The sequence below is a fragment of the Helianthus annuus genome, chromosome 16 (assembly GCF_002127325.2).
Source record: "Helianthus annuus cultivar XRQ/B chromosome 16, HanXRQr2.0-SUNRISE, whole genome shotgun sequence".
NCBI classification, from domain to species: Eukaryota; Viridiplantae; Streptophyta; class Magnoliopsida; order Asterales; family Asteraceae; genus Helianthus; species Helianthus annuus.
Genome location: NC_035448.2, coordinates 88,111,640 through 88,131,825, shown reverse-complemented (window position 1 = coordinate 88,131,825; position 20,186 = coordinate 88,111,640). Strand labels below are relative to the sequence as shown.

The 20,186-nt window shown below is 35.8% G+C and overlaps 2 protein-coding genes and 1 long non-coding RNA gene across 3 annotated transcripts; all 3 read left to right on the top strand.

Annotated features, from left to right (window-relative positions):
• The first annotated feature begins 2,328 nt into the window (after window positions 1-2,328).
• On the top strand, window positions 2,329-2,583 carry LOC118488489. The gene is made up of 2 exons (XR_004885023.1): window positions 2,329-2,426; window positions 2,522-2,583. It is a non-coding gene; the product is annotated as an uncharacterized LOC118488489 (long non-coding RNA).
• A 313-nt stretch (window positions 2,584-2,896) lies between these two features.
• LOC110907346 (putative F-box protein At3g24700) lies at window positions 2,897-3,952 on the top strand. Its single transcript, XM_022152339.1, has one exon. The coding sequence runs from the start codon at window positions 2,897-2,899 to the stop codon at window positions 3,950-3,952; it is 1,056 nt and encodes a 351-aa protein (XP_022008031.1).
• Window positions 3,953-4,136: 184 nt separating this feature from the next.
• On the top strand, window positions 4,137-9,050 carry LOC110907347. The gene is made up of 5 exons (XM_022152340.1): window positions 4,137-4,545; window positions 4,629-5,320; window positions 5,403-5,640; window positions 5,743-6,695; window positions 6,762-9,050. Exons 1-5 carry the CDS (start codon window positions 4,137-4,139, stop codon window positions 9,048-9,050), a joined length of 4,581 nt encoding a protein of 1,526 aa, XP_022008032.1.
• The last annotated feature ends 11,136 nt before the right edge of the window (window positions 9,051-20,186 follow it).

Here is a 20,186-nt window from a genome sequence, read left to right as displayed (position 1 = left end):
ACACTATTTTAGTTGTTGAGACTTATCTACTGTTTTATTTTGATGTCATTCATTTACTTACTTGGTATGTATAGTTGGTACCTCCTCACGAAAGCATAAATATTACATTTTCTATGATCTGGACAACGGTTACGGCCTCATTATCTATGTTTATCTTGAATATTCAATACTTAAAATTGTGACACATCGTATTTACTCTTGTAACATTGTTTGCTTGTGCTAATCCGGTTTAGTTTTAAATCACACTATTTTTTTTAAACTTTATGTAAATGTCAAGCAAACAGACCGTTCAAACAAATGGATCATAAATTTGTGTAAATTGGACCACCAATCAATAGTCGTTGTGGGCCTACCCAATCACCTTATAAATTAGCCCAAATAATTCATATCATTTTATATCACAAATTTGTTGGTTTTAAACAAGAAACCAACATGTTGTTGGTTTTGTACTAATATTTAAAATGCTATAGTGTTAAGGTTTATGTACTGTTTGAAATAAGCTCTTTTTAATATAAAGTTTGAGATTACTTGAAACTTCTTATTTCAACACTAGATTAAAAATAAGCTCTTTTTAATATCTTTTTTGTTTTGTTTAAAAAGAAAGACAAAGGAACCGGCTACAATCGATGTCAATAATTTATTTTTTCAGAATATCATAACTTTGTATCCAATAAAATTGTATTTAAACTAATTTTATTTGCTTAAAAAATGATCTTTATATCCAATCAAAATTATATTTTTCAGTTTACAATTCATTCCAAACACATATCAATTGAGAGGTATGGGTGGTGGTTATCCAATTCCAATTGAACCACAAGGGCCTTCAAGTCATGGACGATCAAACCCTTCTCTAGAGACAACCCCACCTTCCGTAACAAACCCACCCCCCCTCACAAACCCACCTCCCGTCACAAACCCAACTCCTGTCACAATTCCTCAAGATAATGATCCAAATACTTGGACGGATGAAGAGTTGATTTGGGCGTATGACTATACCTTTGCTCAACTACAATTTGGGGCACTACGTATTGGGGAGGGGCATTATCGTCCATTGGCAAACACTCCTACAGTGCCAAACCATCCACCATCTTCAAACCCCCGTCAAGTGGAAAACCCCCATCAAACACAAGGAGTACCGAATTGGGCTGAAGGGTACGAAACCGATCCTGGAGCGGAATACGAACCACCCTTGGATGAAGAAATGGATTGGGAACCCTAAAAAAACATTATTGATGAATGAATCCACCGAAACGACGATGATAATGATTGATTCTCCTATGATTCGGTTATTTGTGTTTTAGTAATATTTAATGTGATTTACTAAATGTTTCTATTATGTGTTAGTTATTTTTATTTCAATGTATTTTTGTTTTGTATTAGTTTAAATTTTAATCATGTATTACTTTAATTTTAGCTGGCTCCCTCTCTTATCTACTTGACCTTAAAAATCAAACAGATATAAATTTAAATATATGTAATTTTTATTTTTTCTTTGACTAACATTGAACATTAATAGGATATGTCTGGTCATTGTACGGTCGACGAATTTTCATCATTGAGAAATGATAAAGCATGGTATAATCTAACCTTTGTTATGGTCGAGCTTATTTGGCATGACGTCGAGGGAAAGAGATTAGTGATTATTTTTCTTGATCAAAACGTAAGAACATTATTTTTATTTGCTATATATGTTACACGTGTGAATGTTTTTTCACCACTAAATGTGTTCTTTTTTTAGAGACAAAAAATTGTTGCGATCGTTCCACAACATTTGATACACCTGTATAATGACGCTACATTGATGGGTGGCTTTTTTTTGTTGAATCATTTCCAAATTGAGAATCTCCACTATCATGAGTACCCAAAGTACCATAATTACCTCTTAGTCTGTTCGGAGAAAAAAATCGTCATCAATGAATATACGAAGCTTTTATCACTGGAGCTTACGATTCCAAGAGGTGCTTGTATATATCCGTTGGTGCCTTCCATTAAAAAATTGAAGCATGACAGAAGACCTAAAAAATTTATTGTTGGTACATATAAAATCCCATTCTTTATTTTTTGATTAAACATATAAAAGTTTATATATTTAGATATTAGATATGTTGTATACAATTTGGTTGATTTCATTGTAGATGTGGTTGGGAGGATAGTAGAAGGTAAACGGGATCGTTGTTGTTTCGAACTTTCTCTTCGAGATAAGTCGTAAGTCATTATTAACATATTAGAGACATAATAATTACATCGTATGTATCAAAAAACTAATTTTAAAAGATCTTCCCCCAAAATTGTTGTGTACAGTGGTCATACAATACAAATGTTTTTGTCCTTCCTGAAGCCTTCCGATGTTATATGTACCATTCAAGCGGTGCAACGAAAGTCTATCATATACGTATCACGTGTCAAGTTGGTTCACCTACCGGATAGTACGTTATGCTTTAAACATCAACTTTCTAAAAAATTAGTTACATTTAATGGGTCATGTAATTTAATAAAAGTTGTATTTTATTTGTTTTTTCAGTTAATATTTTGAAGTCTACAGAACTGAGTAGGATTACGTACGACCCAGATATGCTCGAGGCACGAGATATTTAAATTATGGATCTATACTTAAGTCCCTGTTCATGATAGAAAGATTGGGTGTTTTTATATCTTTAGTTGTTGAATATTAAAATCTATGATGGTGTTTTGTGATTTTCATTTGGTTAACTGCCTTTATGTTTCTTTCCTACTTGTAGAAGTATACTTTAGTTTGTTTAATATTATATTATGTTATAACAAGTATGTTATATTACTTGATTAAAAAGTAATGGTTACACCTATTTTTCACCAAACTATAATCTATATAGGTTGGATAACTAAAAAGTAATTATTTATCTTAAACGAAGGTATCACCATGGCTGACCTTCCTATTGAAACAATATTTGAGATATTAACGAGGGTGCCAGCGAAGGTCGTAGGACGTTCTAGGAGTGTTTGCAAGGAATGGTATGCGTTGCTGTCAACTCGAGATTTCATAAGGGTACATAGTTCTCGCTCATTAGTTTCATCTAACCAGAGAGTTCTCTTAATTGACGACCTAACATGCTCTGTTCATCCGATCATCTTTCAATCCTATGATTATGGGCCAAGGTCAATAGTTACATTACCATTCGACCACCAAAATAATGATGTGTCAATACTTTCACATTTGAATGGATTGTTGTGTGTTTGCTTGAATCATACAAACGAGTTGCTTCTTTGGAATCCAACAACTACTGCTTTCAAGCGTTTGTCAACACCTGATTCTCTTGGAATCTATATAAATAATCTTGATGCCGTTGGTTTGTATGCTGATGATGCCGATGATTACAAGGTCTTGCATATCAAGCGTAGGAGACATGTATATGAAAGCTATGTTTATTCTAGGGAATTAAACTTTTGGAGAAATATTCCTTTCTTAACAAGACAAGAGTACCTTAGCCCCAATTTCGCGTGGTCACCAGGCACATTTTGTGGTGGTACTATGTATTTCACTCTTTGCGAATGTTGGGTAGGAGGTACAAATGTGGTGATTTGTTTTGATATTAATTCAGAGCAGTTCAAGGAGATAAGCTTTCCACCTGTTCCATCTACGGGATTTGTTCAAGGTGTTTTAGTGAATGTAAAAAATGAGCTTCACATGTTTGCTACGACTGGCTGGTTTGAGATAACAATTGACCTGTGGACGCTAAAAGAGGATTACTGGATTAAGGTCTTATCGTGTCCTCCGATCCCCCCAATATCATTGTCATTGTGGGGCGATATAACACATTACGTGACGAATGGTAATTGGTTTGTGATGACTAAATTAGGGAAGCTTTTTACTATTGAAATGGATACGAAGCCCTTCGAAATTCTTTATCCAGTTACTTGGTTTCGTGGTTATAAGGGTGCGGTGTTTGTGGAGACCGTTGTTTCACCAAGTATTTAGTTTGGCTTTCACTTAATTTTATCATTATGTATTCGATGTTTTAAGAATTTTGGTTTTCTATTTCTGGTAATCATGTTATTTTGTTTAAGTGTCGTGTACTATTCTTGTAATAATTTCAGAATTTCGTCATCTATAACTATCTTTTATTTAATTTGCAAGGTATTTGACACTTTAACAATTTACAATGACTAATGGACAACCAAACCATCTTAATCAAGCTTCTAGCTCTCGTTCATCTACTAGAGCTGAAAAACGAAAAGGGTATAACAAAAGATATTATGATGCACGCAAAGAAAATAACAAAGTCCCAAAATTTGGGAGTAGTGAGGTCTCCCAAAGTGCTTCATCACTATCTTTAATGAGTAATAGGTCAGCAGAAAGGACACCGTTAAGAAGTTTACAGAGTAATATTACTCAATTTACCCAAATGACAAACATGAACGCGTCAAGTATTTCTACCGTGAAACGTAAGGAGTACAATGGAATGCATATTTCAAACGGTAGTCAAATTACATCAACCCCGACTAATGATGTTACGCCGACAACCACATTCCCCAATGTAATTGATGAAGTCATTACCAGAACATCACGAGGTTTCTATTTGTTTAACATTGATTTCTTTATTGAATTTGATATCTTTAATAACCTTCATTACTTAAGACAACGATTTTTTTAGGTGTTCGAATTCAACCACGTACACTTTTACCTCAACTTTCTGAAGTAGTTGATCAACCTTCCTTCCAAAATGAGAATGTAGAAGATGATCCATATAACTTTGTTTACGATCGTTTACCTAGAGAACATCGTGTTTTAAAAGAACGTAGTGCATGTCCTGATTGTGGAGCAAAACGTTTTCAATTTGAATTTGATACCTTTTGTTGTATGAGTGGGAAAACTGTGTTAGCAAATTCAGAAATTCCAGAGGAATTGCACCGACTTTTCACATCGCAAGATGAAATTGGAAATATTTTTAGGCAAAACATTCGTGCTTATAACACCAATTTTTCTTTTGCCTCAATGGGAGTGACGTTGGATGATACATTGAACAATATGAGAGACGGTGTATATACTTTTCGTGCACATAGAGGAATATATCACAAAATCGACCAATTAGTTCCGAGGGATGGAACCCCTAGGTACCTGCAGTTGTATTTTTATGATCCTGATGCCGAGTTAGATCTCAGACTCCAATGGCCAAATCTTGATCGTCGTATTACTCAAATTTTGACACGCGTTCTTTCTACAAACCCATATGTCGATACATTTAGAAGACTTGCAGAATTAGGACCTCTGGACAACTATAGAGTCACTTTGAATGCTTCGGTTGAACTTGACCAAAGGGTGTACAACCGACCAACGACATCGGAGGTATATAAAATAGTTTATATTAATTACAATTATTTAATAGTATTGCTTATTTTACTTACTTATAGTTCACGAATATATATAGGTTGCTGGTATTTGGGTTGAAGGTAATGACAATATCACTTCGTATAAACGAAGTATTGTTGTGTATGGTAGGTCTGAATATAGCCAAACTATTCAGCCGTACTTCAGTTGTTACGATCCATTGTCGTATCCTCTATTTTTTCCTAATGGTGAGTCGGGTTGGCATGCAAACATACCACGTCACGGAGTATCAATAAATGAGGTTCGCAACAATGACAACATCGAAGGAGAAATGGAAGGTACCAACAATTTATTATCCTTTTTAAGTGAAGATCATAAAAATACCGTAATGCGTCTTATTTTTATTAATAGTTTGTTTTTAAAACATCTTCATCGTTCAGAGTCTAACACACGAAGTGGTAGAACAACCGTGGCTATGCGAGAGTACTACTGTTACAAGTTCCAGATTCGATCTACCGAAAACGTGCTTCTGTTCGGTGGTAGACTGCTACAACAGTTTGTGGTAGATGTTTACATAAAAATGGAGACATCACGCTTACAATTTTGTGAGAGAAACCAGGCTAAGATACGTGCCGATTTGTACCAAGGTCTTGTGGATTGCGTCAATGCTGGTGAGGTTCATGCAAACAGAGTCGGGAAAAGAATTGTGTTGCCTGCATCTTTCATCGGAGGTCCTCGCGACATGCGACGTCGGTTTCTAGATGCGATGACTTTAGTTCAAGACGACGGCAAGCCTGATATATTCCTTACAATGACGTGTAATCCTAAGTGGCCTGAGATATGTGATAATTTACATGTTGGTCAAACTGCACAAGATCGTCCAGACCTTGTTTCAAGAGTGTTCCGGGGTAAATTAGAAGATCTTAAGGAACAACTCTTCAAGAAACATATCCTTGGGGAAGTTAAGTCATACGTTTATGTCATTGAATTTCAAAAGCGTGGTTTGCCGCACGCACATTTTCTCCTTATCATGTACCCGCAACACAAGATCAATAACGCCGACCATTATGATAAGGTTGTGTGTGCTGAAATTCCTAACAAACAAAGACATCCCAAATTGCATGAGATGGTTGTCAAGCACATGATTCACGGTCCTTGCGGAAATTTACGATTAAGCAGTCCTTGTATGCAGGGTGATCCTAAAATTTGTCGTTTTCATTATCCTAGACAATTTAATGAACAGACAACACAAGGAGAAGATGCGTATCCGTTGTATCGAAGGAGAGACACCGGGATTGAAGTGGATGTACGAGGAAAAACACTTGATAATAGATGGGTGGTCCCATATAACCCAAGGCTTTTGATGATGTTTAACTGCCACATCAATGTTGAAGTTTGATCAAGTATAAAATCTGTGAAATATCTTTTTAAATATGTTTATAAAGGACATGACAAACAGGTTATTCAAGTTGATCAAAGTGAGCCAGGGGTTGTTGTTAATGAGATAAAGAGCTTTCAAGATGCACGCTACATATCGCCCCCAGAGGCTATGTGGCGCATTTTTTCCTTCTCTCTTTCTCAAATCTCTCCTTCTGTTTTAGCCTTACAGCTTCATCTCCCAAATAATCAGATGGTTAGATTTAGAGATGATGACTTAATGTCTAATATTGTTGATAGGGAAAGAGATAAGAGAACCATGCTAACAGCATTTTTTGAGAGAAATAGAATCGATGAAACAGCAAGGGTATATTTGTATAAAGATTTTCCAAAACACTTTACGTGGAATGGAAGCACACGCCGTTGGAATCCTCGTGGCGGTAAAAAACAAAGAGGTCGTATCGTTTCCGCTAATCCAGCCGAAGGAGAAAGGTACTACTTACGCCTACTTTTGTCAAATGTCAGAGGGCCTACTTCTTTTGAACATCTTTGCACAGTTAATGGTCAACGGTGTGAGACATTACGAAAAGCAGCTCTTGAGTTAGGCTTAATAGAAGACGATGAATATCTATCACAATGTCTCGAAGAAGCCTCTACGTTTCAGTTTCCCAATGCTCTTCGAAGGTTATTTGCGACCATAATGATTTTTTGCCAACCTGGAGATATTCGAAAGTTATGGAATGACCATTTTGAATCACTGTCTGAAGATCATCGGTTACACTGTCAAAGTATAGAACGAGTTCAAAATTTGGTTCTTACTGAAATTAGTGTCTTCCTACAATCCATGGGTAAAAATATCAATGAATTCGACCTTCCTAAGATAACAGACGATGTTAACTTACAAGATGCAGGTTGTCGTGAGTTACAAGAAGAGTATGGAATTGTTTTGGAACCTGAACACTTGAGTGCCAAAGATTCACTTAATCCGGACCAAAAAAACGTGTTTGATGAGATCATGATGCATGTTGATAATGATCTTCCAGGCGTGTTCTTTATTGATGGCCCAGGTGGAACTGGAAAAACATTTTTGTACATTGCCTTGCTTGCTGAAATTCGGTCACGTGGTCTTATTGCTCTCGCAACAGCTTCATCAGGTGCAGCGGCTAATAATATGCCAGGAGGTAGAACGGCTCACTCAAGATTCCAGATTCCTCTTAATCTTGAAAATAATTCAATGTGCAATATCAAAAAACAGAGTGGGGCCGCTAAACTGATTCGGTCTGCCAAAGTAATCATATGGGATGAAGCGTCGATGGCTAAACGACAGGCGATAGAGGCAGTCGATCGTACATTCCAAGACATTATAGGCGTTAGTCTCCCATTTGGTGGGAAGATAATGGTTATGGGAGGTGACTTCAGACAGGTGTTGCCGGTTATTAAACGTGGCACTCGAGCACAAATTGTAGACTCCAGTGTACGAATGTCACCTCTTTGGTCTTTGACTAAGAAGATGCGGTTGACCATAAATATGAGAGCGCTGAAAGATCCATGGTTTTCTAAATTTCTTTTAAGAGTCGGCGATGGAACTGAAGAACCAATCGAAGGAAACTATATTCGCATACCTGATGACATGACAATTCAGTGCAACGACAGAGAAAACGCTATAAAAGAATTGATCCATGCCATCTTTCCATCAATTGAAGATAATGTATATTCTTCAGATTATATAATCTCTAGAGCAATATTGTCCACTAAAAATGAAAGTGTTGACGAGATTAATAATCAAATGATTGAAATTTTTCAAGGGGAGGAAAAAGTTTACTACAGTTTTGATGAAGCTGAAGACGATCAGCGTAACTTCTATCCGGTCGAGTTCTTAAACTCGCTAAATATTAGTGGTTTGGCGCCTCATAAGCTTCGTTTAAAAATTGGATGCCCAATAATATTGTTACGTAATATCGATCCATCACATGGCCTGTGTAATGGCACGCGGTTGATATGTAAGGGTTTCATGCGAAATGTTATTGATGCGGAAATTGCAGTTGGTCAACATGCCGGAAAAAGAGTTTTTTTGCCAAGAATCCCTCTAACCCTTTCTAAAGATGACATGTTCCCATTCAAGCTGAAAAGAAAACAATTTCCAGTTCGACTTAGCTTTTCCATGACGATTAATAAAGCTCAAGGTCAAACAATTCCGAACGTTGGTATTTATCTACCGGATTCTGTATTTTCACATGGACAACTTTATGTCGCGTTATCAAGAGGGATTTCAAGACAAAGTACGAAGGTGTTGGTACATCTCGCCAAAGAATTCAAACAACGCGGAGTTTACACATCAAATGTTGTCTACCAGGAAGTGTTGCGTGATTAATTAATCGCATCCTTATCAAAAAGAAGGTAAGTAGTAGATGTTGTGCCTTATTTGCTTCCAGAAATTACCTTTTAATTACTATTTTAAATCACTGTAAGTGTCTAACATTTTTTTTATGTGTTGAAATCTGGTACAGTAGAGGAGAAGATGCAAGAAAGTCATAAGCGAACGGATGTATTGGTAAAACAGGAAGAGATACAAGAGACTCCCCACATTTTGTTTTTATTGTTTTGTCCAGCTACTTGACTATTTTGAACTCTTCTTGTTTTTAATTACATCTACTTCCTTGATTTTGTACTCTTCTTGTAGAAGATCACCAAAGAATCGATAAACTAACAGAAAAACCAGTGCCATCATATCACGAATAAGAAAACTAACTTAAGTACTATACAATATATCACGAGACGACGGATAAACTAACGGTAAACAATTATACTATTGTAAATTGCCACTCCCGCCGCATCGCGCGGGTACGTGACTAGTATATATATATATATATATATATATATATATATATATATATATATATATATATATATATATATATATATATATATATATATATATATATATATATATATCTTTCAAAAAAAACCATAGATTGGCATATAGTGTGCATATATTATTTGTATGTAGTAGTGGTAGGAAGAACACATACCAAATATAAAACTACACTACACTTGGAAAATACACCAAACTTATACACATGAGACTACATATATATTGTGGTTAAAACAAATAAACGGACAACGAAACTCATACGAACGGACACCGAACAAATCGAATTTTAACCATAATATTAACAAGACTATATATATTTGAACCGACACAAAATAAATATAATAAACGCTCCACCGAATGAAACACGTCGCCACCGACATCGAACACCTCCACGTATCGGCACGAAGCTTGCACTCATTGTGGACGACACATGGACACTTTCGACACGAGGATATAAATTTTCGACTCTACGACGGAACTCTAAAAATAATGCATATTTTTAGACAAGAAAAGTACACGTACATATTTTAACACTTATAAAAATCCGGAAAGAATAAAGTATATATTACTAAATATACATATACATGTGAGTACACATGTATAATAATAGGTATAAAATACACTTGTAAAAGTATAAAAATATTTGGGCATATAATGGGTAACGAAGGCCCATTTATACAATGGCCCATTTTGATAAACACTTATAAAGGCCCAAATACCATAAAAGGTGGGCTAGGCCCAATGTAAAATACATATATATTTTTATAACTATATATTGTAATAATACATTAAAATACGATATACCATACGTATAAATATGGTATACCACACGTATAAATACGGTATACCACACGTATTAAATACGGTATACGACACATATAAATACGGTATACGTGCACGTATGAAGCACACAAATACAAGATACGGTACATGTATATGTATAAAAGACTCTATATATACACACATACACTTGTTGAAGTGTACTCTCTCACTAAGATTGTATACATACGACAACGTATTTCGACGTTAAAAATAAAAATTTTCAACACTTTTTACACTTATATTTTTGTAACAAATATAACGTCTCGAATTAAAGTATACCAGAAACAAATGCCAACATATCATTAAATTGCACAAGTGTTCCAGAAACGAAATGAAAATAATAAACGTTCAAGATGAACAACGAGTACAAGGTCTAGGAAGGACCGACGTGTCTAATGAGTTAGCACCCTTGTAGGTTGACTCACGTTTACGGAACACGTTGACTGAATATCTCTCTCTCAGGAACGCAAAGCTGTGAGTTCATGTCCCCCTTTTCTCTTAACTGTTTTCGGATTTATAACTCTCGGGGGTGGAATACATGTCTCAATGGTATGGTTTAGCTAGGGAATGAACTGTTAGATCATGTGAGCGAATAGTAATCTCTCTTAAGTGCCATTAATCTTGTATAAGACCGAAGGCAAAAGTGGTAGATCTATCGGGTGTAGCGAGCCCCACTCTTGGGTCCTTGTGTGGCCCATGTAGTGCTTTTGTTGTTCTGACCGGGTGGACCAGAGGAAATTCGCTAGGGTTGAGTGCTTCCTATGTCGCCACACATATTAATGTCCTTGCAAAACATTAACGATCTGTTCATAGACGCTATACATACCTATTTGTTATAAAATATCTCTCATATGTTTAAAGGTTTCATTGGAACTCACTCAAAACACATGAACTCGCTCAACTTTTGTTGATGTTTTCAAACTTACATGTATTTTAGGAAACTAATGGGATCTTGGTGCTGGTGTTTACTATGAAGCTTTTGGATTACAAGTCATCGATGTCATCCTTTTTGGAGGGTTTGGTCCATATATCTCATCTTCAATGAGATATAGGATGCAAAGCCTTATGTTTTAATCTTGTGTCAAGCTAGTCCTTTTGTAAACTTAAAACTTATGTTGGTTTGTATCTTAAACAGCTTATGATGTGTAATATTTTGTTATGTCAATGGATGAACATCGGATGTTTTTTAATCATGTAGATGTTTACTTATATCGTATGCAATGAAAACTAATCAAGTTCACACCGCGCGCTTCCGCTAATGAACGGGTGTGACACAAATAGTCACACAAGCGTTTTAGTATTAAAATATATATTCTAAATATATATTTTTCCATTTTTATTTAAGAAAATCAACCTCCGACACTCGCATCCTGTTACAAAAATTATGGCGAAGTTTATGTTCAAAACGCAAGTTATAAAGTATACTTATAACACTTGTTTGGAAAAATATTTTCTAAGTGTTGGAAATTTTAGAAAATTTCGCCAGAGTTTCCTTTGTAAACGGAGGTGTCCATGCTTATTAGCATATCATTTTCTTTTCAAAAATTCATTCAACAATCATCAACAATCAATCTTTACATTACCAAGAGCAAAAATATATGTGTTACACACTAATCATGAACTTGATACTTTCTGAAAATGCGTAGTAACTTGGTAAAGCTTTTATTGGACTTAGTTATCTTCCAAAACGTAAGTATTCCTTTAGAAATCATTTTCTTACCAAAGTTTAGTGTTTACAACTTGTAAACAATTTCTACAAAAATGACCCTTTTGAACTCTTCTTGTAAATAAAATATTCTCATACTTGTCTTATTTCTAAAAATGGTGTAAGTGTTTGTATTAGTCATCATTTTCCAAAAACCGCTTCTCTATCTTGGTTTATTTACAAAAATCTTTTGTAAAACTTGGATCAACATGATCATCCATCAACTTGTTCACTTATATTTTAAGAAAATTATTTTATTCAAGTTCATGGTTAAACTAGAAGATGATTATGTCATGTAACACATAATCACCTTCTTAGTCTTGTTAAACCATATTTCTAACCATCATTTAACAAGATCAATATGTTGATTAACATCACATAACCAAGAATCATCCTACAATCAACAACATTTTCATAACAACATCCTACTAGTAACATTTCACCTTCATGTAATCTTTTATCTTCATGATTCTTGTTTAACCCTTTTAGTGTTCTAGTTCTTTAGTGCTTTAAACATAATCATCATACTACAACTTTTGATCATAGAAACAAGATGAACAAGAGTTTGACAAGAACTTACTACTAGCACAATGGCTAGGGGTGAATTTTGGTAAGAAGATGAAGAAATGATGGTGAAAAGCAAGAAACAAAGCCCTTTGAAGCTCCACAAGTTGCAAGCTTCCTTGTATCACCTTTTAAGCTTGAAGGGAACTTGAAAATGGATGATTATGGTGGTGAAATGGTGGTGATGGTGGCGGCACAAGTGAGCCGAGAGGGAGGAAGAAAGAGTGAGGGAGTGGGGTGAATTTTTGTGAAGTGATGTTGTATCTAGGAGCCATGCTTTATAAAGATCTCTTTCAATATTTTGGTAACAAGATCAAGCAACAATCCAATATAATATTAGCATATAATCTAGGAACAAGATTGGGAGTATGGTGAGGATTATTTTGTGGGTCCTTGGGACCGAATTCGGTTGGGGGGGGGGTTAGATGTAAGTCTTTGCAACTAGATGGTAAATAATAGTTAAAATCCAAGTGTGTACTTATATATGTTAGTTACTTGATTTTTAGCGGATGTTAGAGTGTTCGGGGATCACGACTAGCCAAGAAATGAATAAACAATGTGTTTGGCAAAAATTTGGTGTCTCGGGTAATGTCCGGTTATCCAGTTAGATACTGTTCCGTTAAAGTGTTTAATTATTCCGTGAAATGTCTTATATATATATATTTTCGTAACACTTTTAATTCCCGACACTTAGGAAAGCATACAGGACTATTTAGTCAATTTTCTGCACGAGACTAGTATGTTAACAAGCACATGTAAGTATGACGCAGAGATCAGAAAGCTAAAGTAATTCAACACAGTCATCAAGCACTCTAATTAACATTAATAAATAGTACGGATACATGAAATCATGAAGGTTGTCACATTCTCCCTCTGTTAAGAAAATTTCGTCCCGAAATTTAGCACGTGGTTACTGAGGAAGCTAGTTAAGTTGCGTGGTTTCCTGGTTTTCCTGGGGTGTCACCTCATCCCCCCGTTGGTTTGGTATTTCATCCCGAAATTCTGCAGTAGCTTCAGCCTCAGTAGTGGTTGCACTTTTCTTAAATAGCTGGGGGTACTTGAGTTTCATTTGGTCTTCTTGTTCCCAGGTATAATCTGGGCCACGACGGGAATCCCAACGAACTCGGATAAGAAGTATCCTGGTACGCTTGAGAACCTTAACATGTCGATCAGTAATCTCTACTGGTTCCTCGACGAATCGCAGCTGGTCGTCAATAGTGAGCTCCTTGAGAGGAACTATGAGGGTCTCATCTGACAGACACTTCTTCAGATTTGACACATGGAAAACATTGTGAACTCCGCTGAGTTCTTCAAGTAGATTTAACCTGTAGGCCACCTTGCCAATTTTCTCAATGATTTCGAAGGGTCCAACATATCGCGGATTGAGTTTGCCTCGTTTGCCAAAATGGACTACACCTTTCCAAGGTGAGACTTTGAGTAACATCCGGTCCCCAACCTGGAACTCGAGTGGCTTTCTTCGCTTATCAGCATAGCTTTTCTGATGGTCACGAGCTGCCGCCATTCGTTGCCGTATCTGAGCAATTCTCTCGGTTGTATCTACTACAAGTTCTGGTCCAGTGATTTGGCTGTCACCAACTTTTGCCCAACAGAGAGGTGATCGCCACTTCCGTCCATACAATGCCTCGAACGGAGCAGCCTGGATACTGGTGTGGTAACTGTTGTTATACGAAAACTCCACTAACGGGAGGTGTTTTTCCCAGTCATTACCAAAATCGATTACACATGCCCTAAGCAAGTCTTCAAGGGTTTGGATGGTGCGTTTAGATTGCCCATCCGTCTGTGGATGATATGCCGTGCTCATGTCTCGAGAACCAAAGGATTTGTGCATAGCTTGCCATAACTCAGAAGTAAAACGTGAGTCACGATCAGAAATGATGGAGGTTGGCACTCCGTGCCTTGATACCACTTCCTTTAGGTAGATGTCTGCTACAGTAGAAAACTTATATGTTTCCTTGATTGCCAAGAAGTGTGCAGACTTAGTCAGTCGATCTACTATCACCCAAATGGTATCATTTCCGCGTTGAGATTTAGACAGGCCAGTAACGAAATCCATGGAAATTTGCTCCCATTTCCATTTCGGGATCTCTGGTTGTTGAAGAAAATCAACCACAGGGACCAAAACAGTAATTAACAATATATATTTTTCCATTTTTATTTAAGAAAATCAACCTCCGACACTTGCATCCTGTTACAAAAATTATGGCGAAGTTTATATTCAAAATGCAAGTTATAAAGTATACTTGTAAAACTTGTTTGGAAAAATATTTTGTAAGTGTTGGAATTTTTAGAAAATTTCGCCAGAGTTTCCTTTGTAAATGGAGGAGCCCATGCTTAGCATATCATTTTCTTTTCAAAAATTCATTCAACAATCATCAACAATCAATCTTTACATTACCAAGAGCAAAAATATATGTGTTACACACTAATCATGAACTTGATACTTTCTGAAAATGCATAGTAACTTGGTAAAGCTTTTATTGGACTTAGTTATCTTCCAAAACGTAAGTATTCCTTTAGAAATCATTTTCTTACCAAAGTTTAGTGTTTACAACTTGTAAATAATTTTTACAAAAATTACCCTTTTGAACTCTTCTTGTAAATAGAATATTCTCATGCTTGTCTTATTTCTAAAAATGGTGTAAGTGTTTGTATTAGTCATGATTTTCCAAAAACCGCTTCTCTATCTTGGTTTATTTACAAAAATCTTTTATAAAACTTGGATCAACATGATCATCTATCAACTTGTTCACTTATATTTTAAGAAAATTATTTTATTCAAGTTCATGGTTAAACTAGAAGATGATTATGTCATGTAACACATAATCACCTTCTTAGTCTTGTTAAACCATATTTCTAACCATCATTTAACAAGATCTATATGTTGATTAACATCACATAACCAAGAATCATCCTACAATCAGCAACATTTTCATAACAACATCCTACTAGTAACATTTCACCTTCATGTAATCTTTTATGTTCATGATTCTTGTTTAACCCTTTTAGTGTTCTAGTTCTTTAGTGCTTTAAACATAATCATCATACTACAACTTTTGATCATAGAAACAAGATGAACAAGAGTTTGACAAGAACTTACTACTAGCACAATGGCTAGGGGTGAATCCTGGTGAGAAGATGAAGAAATGATGGTGAAAAAGCAAGAAACAAAGCCCTTTGAAGCTCCACAAGTTGCAAGCTTCCTTGTATCACCTTTTAAGCTTGAAGGGAACTTGAAAATGGATGATTATGGTGGTGAAATGGTGGTGATGGTGGCGGCACAAGTGAGCCGAGAGAGAGGAAAAGAGAGTGAGGGAGTGGGGTGATTTTTTGTGAAGTGATGTTGTATCTAGGAGCCATGCTTTATAAAGATCTCTTTCAATATTTTGGTAACAAGATCAAGCAACAATCCAATATAATATTAGCATATAATCTAGGAACAAGATTGGGAGTATGGTGAGGATTATTTTGTGGGTCCTTGGGACCGAATTCGGTTGGGGGGGGGGGTAGATGTAAGTCTTTGCAACTAGATGGTAAATATTAGTTAAAATCCAAGTGTGTACTTATATATGTTAGTTACTTGATTTTTAGCGGGTGTTAGAGTGTTCGGGGATCACGACTAGCCAAGAAATGAATAAACAATGTGTTTGGCAAAGAGTTGGTGTCCCGAGTAATGTCTGGTTATCCGGTTAGATACTGTTCCGTTAAAGTGTTTAATTATTCCGTGAAATGTCTTTTATACATATTTTCGTAACACTTTTAATTCTCGGCACTTAGGAAAGCATACAAGACTATTTAGTCAATTTTCTGCATGAGACTAATATGTTAACAAGCACATGTAAGTATGACGCAGAGATCAGAAAGCAGTTAAGTAATTCAACACAGTCATCAAGCACTCTAATTAACATTAATAAATAGTACGGATACATGAAATCATGAGGGTTGTCACAAATAATTATATGGCGTTTTAATGGTTTCATTTTATTAATATTTTGGCGTTTATGGCGTTTTTCAAATCGAATGCCATTGGAACCCCAAAGGGTCAGAATATCTCTCTGAATGGCGTTTTTCAAGGCGTTTTTGACAAGATGGCCCATTGTTCTATTATTTTTTATGTACATTTTGGCGTTTGTGTTATCCTGGCGTTTTACAATCGGAAAATTATATTACAACCACAGGGATAAAAAATAGAAGCGAAAAAAATAAATTAAAAATCCTAATCGGATCTCTCTTCAGAATCTTCACTGTCATCAGTCTCTCTCTTCTTTAATACTATAAGAACTGTCACCAAATATATGGCGTTTTATGTAAAACTTAACAAACCCATCGGTTTGATTATTTTGTTTGCTCGGTCTGTTGAAGTGGCTTTTGTGGATGTTTGGGGACATAGATCTATGACGTGTGGGTGGGTTTTTCGCTTTGTTCTTCAACTTGAACTTCATCTTCATAATCATCCCACTCTTCAGTGTCATTGATCTCTTCTCCTAATCCAAGCCTTCTTCAAGAACAAAGAACACAAAATGACATATGACTGTCATCATTATCTTTTTCTTGAAGATTTGTCCATCTCATGCAGCAAAATCTTACTGAGTTACTCCCCTCACCTAACAATCCATTCAGTGAAACTTCACGAAGAACAATACTGAATATCAAGAAAGCATATTAGCTATCTTTGATTTTTTTTTTAATTTTTTGGTGTTTTTACAGTGAGTGTATTTAGTAGTATTGGCGTTTGTTTGTTGTATTTGATCAAATGGAAGTAGCTGAGAGGTATCATTTTATAGAATGTCTTTTTGGCGCGTAGGTTAGGCGATGCATTTTTATAATAAAGTATTCGTCGTTTCAGTTACTGTTTGTAATTATTGTTTTTGATAAGCTTTATCTCTGAAGTCTGTAACACGTCCCATCTTTCAAGTTTGGGGTTTTAGATTCTAATATAATAAATTTTCCATCTCTTCAGTTTTACTGTTTTGTAGTTATTGTTTCTAGTTACATTTTCAAGTTTGTTTTTTTTTTTACTTTTTTTTATTTTTTGGGTTTTTATAATACTTGTCCAGAGTAATTTTATTATAGTTTGGTAGTTTTTGGGGCGTTTTATGGCATGATGGCGTTTTGACAAGCATCTGGCTATGTGGTGTTTTTATTATATATAGCGTTGTTATTATACAACAATCAACTGAAAAAGAAAATTAAAAAAATATATATAAATAATTGATCTTCCAAATCTTCACGGTCACCAGTCTCTTTCTTCTTTTTTGAATCATCATAACTGGCTGTTTCGACTTTCGTATGATTTATTTTAATTATTTGTTTTTGAAGAAGTTTTTTTGTTGCCGTTTGGAAGCACAAAGTCTAAAATCAGCCTATTTTTCTTGAAGATTTGTCCATCTCATGCAGCAAAATGTTATTGAGTTACACCGTTCAGCCAACAATCTTGAATTTCCAATGAACAATGCTTGATTTTTTAACTTTTTGGCGTTTTACCGAGAAAAAGAACGCCACTAAATAAAAGTACCTTAAACCTCTAATGTCACACCCCCAAAATCCACCATGCGGAGTATCACCGCTTGGAGGTGTGACATGACCAGGATCGAGCCACCAATCATATTGAACAATGTAATTAAGTAAATGAAACCAACCACCAATCGATTGGTGACCAAAAGAAAGTAACCAACTTTGAGTTAACAACGGAAGCATAAAAGGTAAAGCCAAAACATAAGTTCAATAAGTTCATAAAGTTTAAATATTAAGCACGGGACATAACAATCCATATCCCACAACGACCTCCTCCTCGTGTAAGCTCCATAAGCATCTAACGACCTGAAAGGCATGTAACAACGAGTCAACAACAAAGTTGAGTGAGTTCACGGTTGGTTGTTTAGTTTTAAGTTGTTTCCGAAAAACATGGTTTATCTTTTGCTGGCTTACTTGCCGTGGGGGTTACCCCATAGTTGAAAATATGATTAACCAGTTCCTTCTTTATTACCCAAACCATATCCATGATCAGTGGGGGCTTCCCCATGTGAACCACTCGACCGTTACCATATTGACTACTAACGAAAGTAAGTTGTGCCCTACGTCAATGTCTATCATCATTGACAGTTTGCCATAGTCCATTAGTACACGCCCGTCCGACTGGCACGGTGTGAGGTTTGTTAAACCTAATAGCGCAATTAACTAATGCCCCGCTCGCCATTGGCCTCGGCAATTAAGTCGATATAAAATAAGGGACTTAATGATAGAGTTTTGTCTAGTAAGTTTTAAGGTTGCTGTCCTACCCAAGGAGGACGAACGTACGTATTCTACCCAAGGAGAATACGCAGGATTAATATTGGCATCCTACCCATGGAGGTTGGTGGTACATATCCTACCCAAGGAGGATATGTAGTTTCCGTTTCAATTCTATAACCCATTCCCAACCACCGGGAATCCCATGCCTTAGAAAGTGTGTGAACTCACCTTGGTTTGCTCGGTTAGATTAGTTACTCTAATAATCAGAAATCAATCACGTCCTAATAAGGTACAGATAACAATCAATTTCTCATGCATAACACGTGTCCTACGTACGGTTTATTTACTCATTACTTATATCACGTACCACACAATTCTAATGTCAAGGTACTTTGTTAAGTTATATTATTTTATCCTAAAATAATATAACTATCTCACAAAATAAACAAGTATCCACACAAGTGTTTTAGTATAAAATATATACTCTAAATATATATTTAACCATTTTACTTGTACAAATCAACCTCCGATACTTTGTATTTTTGTAACAAAACTCATGGCGAAGTTTATTTTGAAAAACAAAGTTAAAACGTATTTGTGAACACTACTTAGAAAAATAATTTCTAAGTGTTGGAATTTTTAGAAAATTTCGCCAGAGTTTCGTTTGTAAATGGAGGCGTCCATGCTAACAAGCATATCATTTTCTTTTCCAAAAATCATTCAACAATCAACAACAATCAATCCTCAGTCAACAATATACAATCTTTACTTACCAATCTTGCTAAAACAATCATAAATGTCACACCCCCAAAATCCACCCGCGGAGTACCACCGCTTGGGAGCGTGACTGACCAGGATCAAGCCATCAATCATATCAAACATAGCATTTAATATAAAGGTAATTAATGTAAATCATCATGACATGATTGATGTTTCAAAACCAAACATCGTTTAAGTAGCGGAAGCATAGTATGTAATCTCAAAATAGTTATAAGTTCAGATAAAGTTCATGATCCATATCCCACAACGACCTGCTCCTCCCTGTGCAAGCTCCATAATGTACCTAAGGTCCTGCAAGTCATGCAGCAAATAATCAACAAACTAGTTGAGCGAGTTCACAGAAAGTAAGTTCATAACATAGTGCATAAGTATGGCTAGTGGGGGCTTCCCATACTAGTGTGTACTAAAGGTGGGGGCTTCCCAAACCTTGTGTTCATATTACTGGTGGGGGCTTCCCATGATTATCCTGGCTAATGAGGGCTTCTCATTAACGGTACTTACTAGACTAACTACCA

Excerpts from the sequence above, each read along its gene's own strand:
- LOC110907346 (XM_022152339.1), top strand. The coding sequence starts at position 2,897 with ATGGCTGACCTTCCTATTGAAACAATATTTGAGATATTAACGAGGGTG.
- LOC110907347 (XM_022152340.1), top strand. The coding sequence starts at position 4,137 with ATGACTAATGGACAACCAAACCATCTTAATCAAGCTTCTAGCTCTCGT. Across the intron at positions 5,321-5,402 it reads ACCGACCAACGACATCGGAG|GTTGCTGGTATTTGGGTTGA; the intron begins GTATATAAAATA and ends GAATATATATAG. Across the intron at positions 5,641-5,742 it reads CATCGAAGGAGAAATGGAAG|AGTCTAACACACGAAGTGGT; the intron begins GTACCAACAATT and ends TTCATCGTTCAG.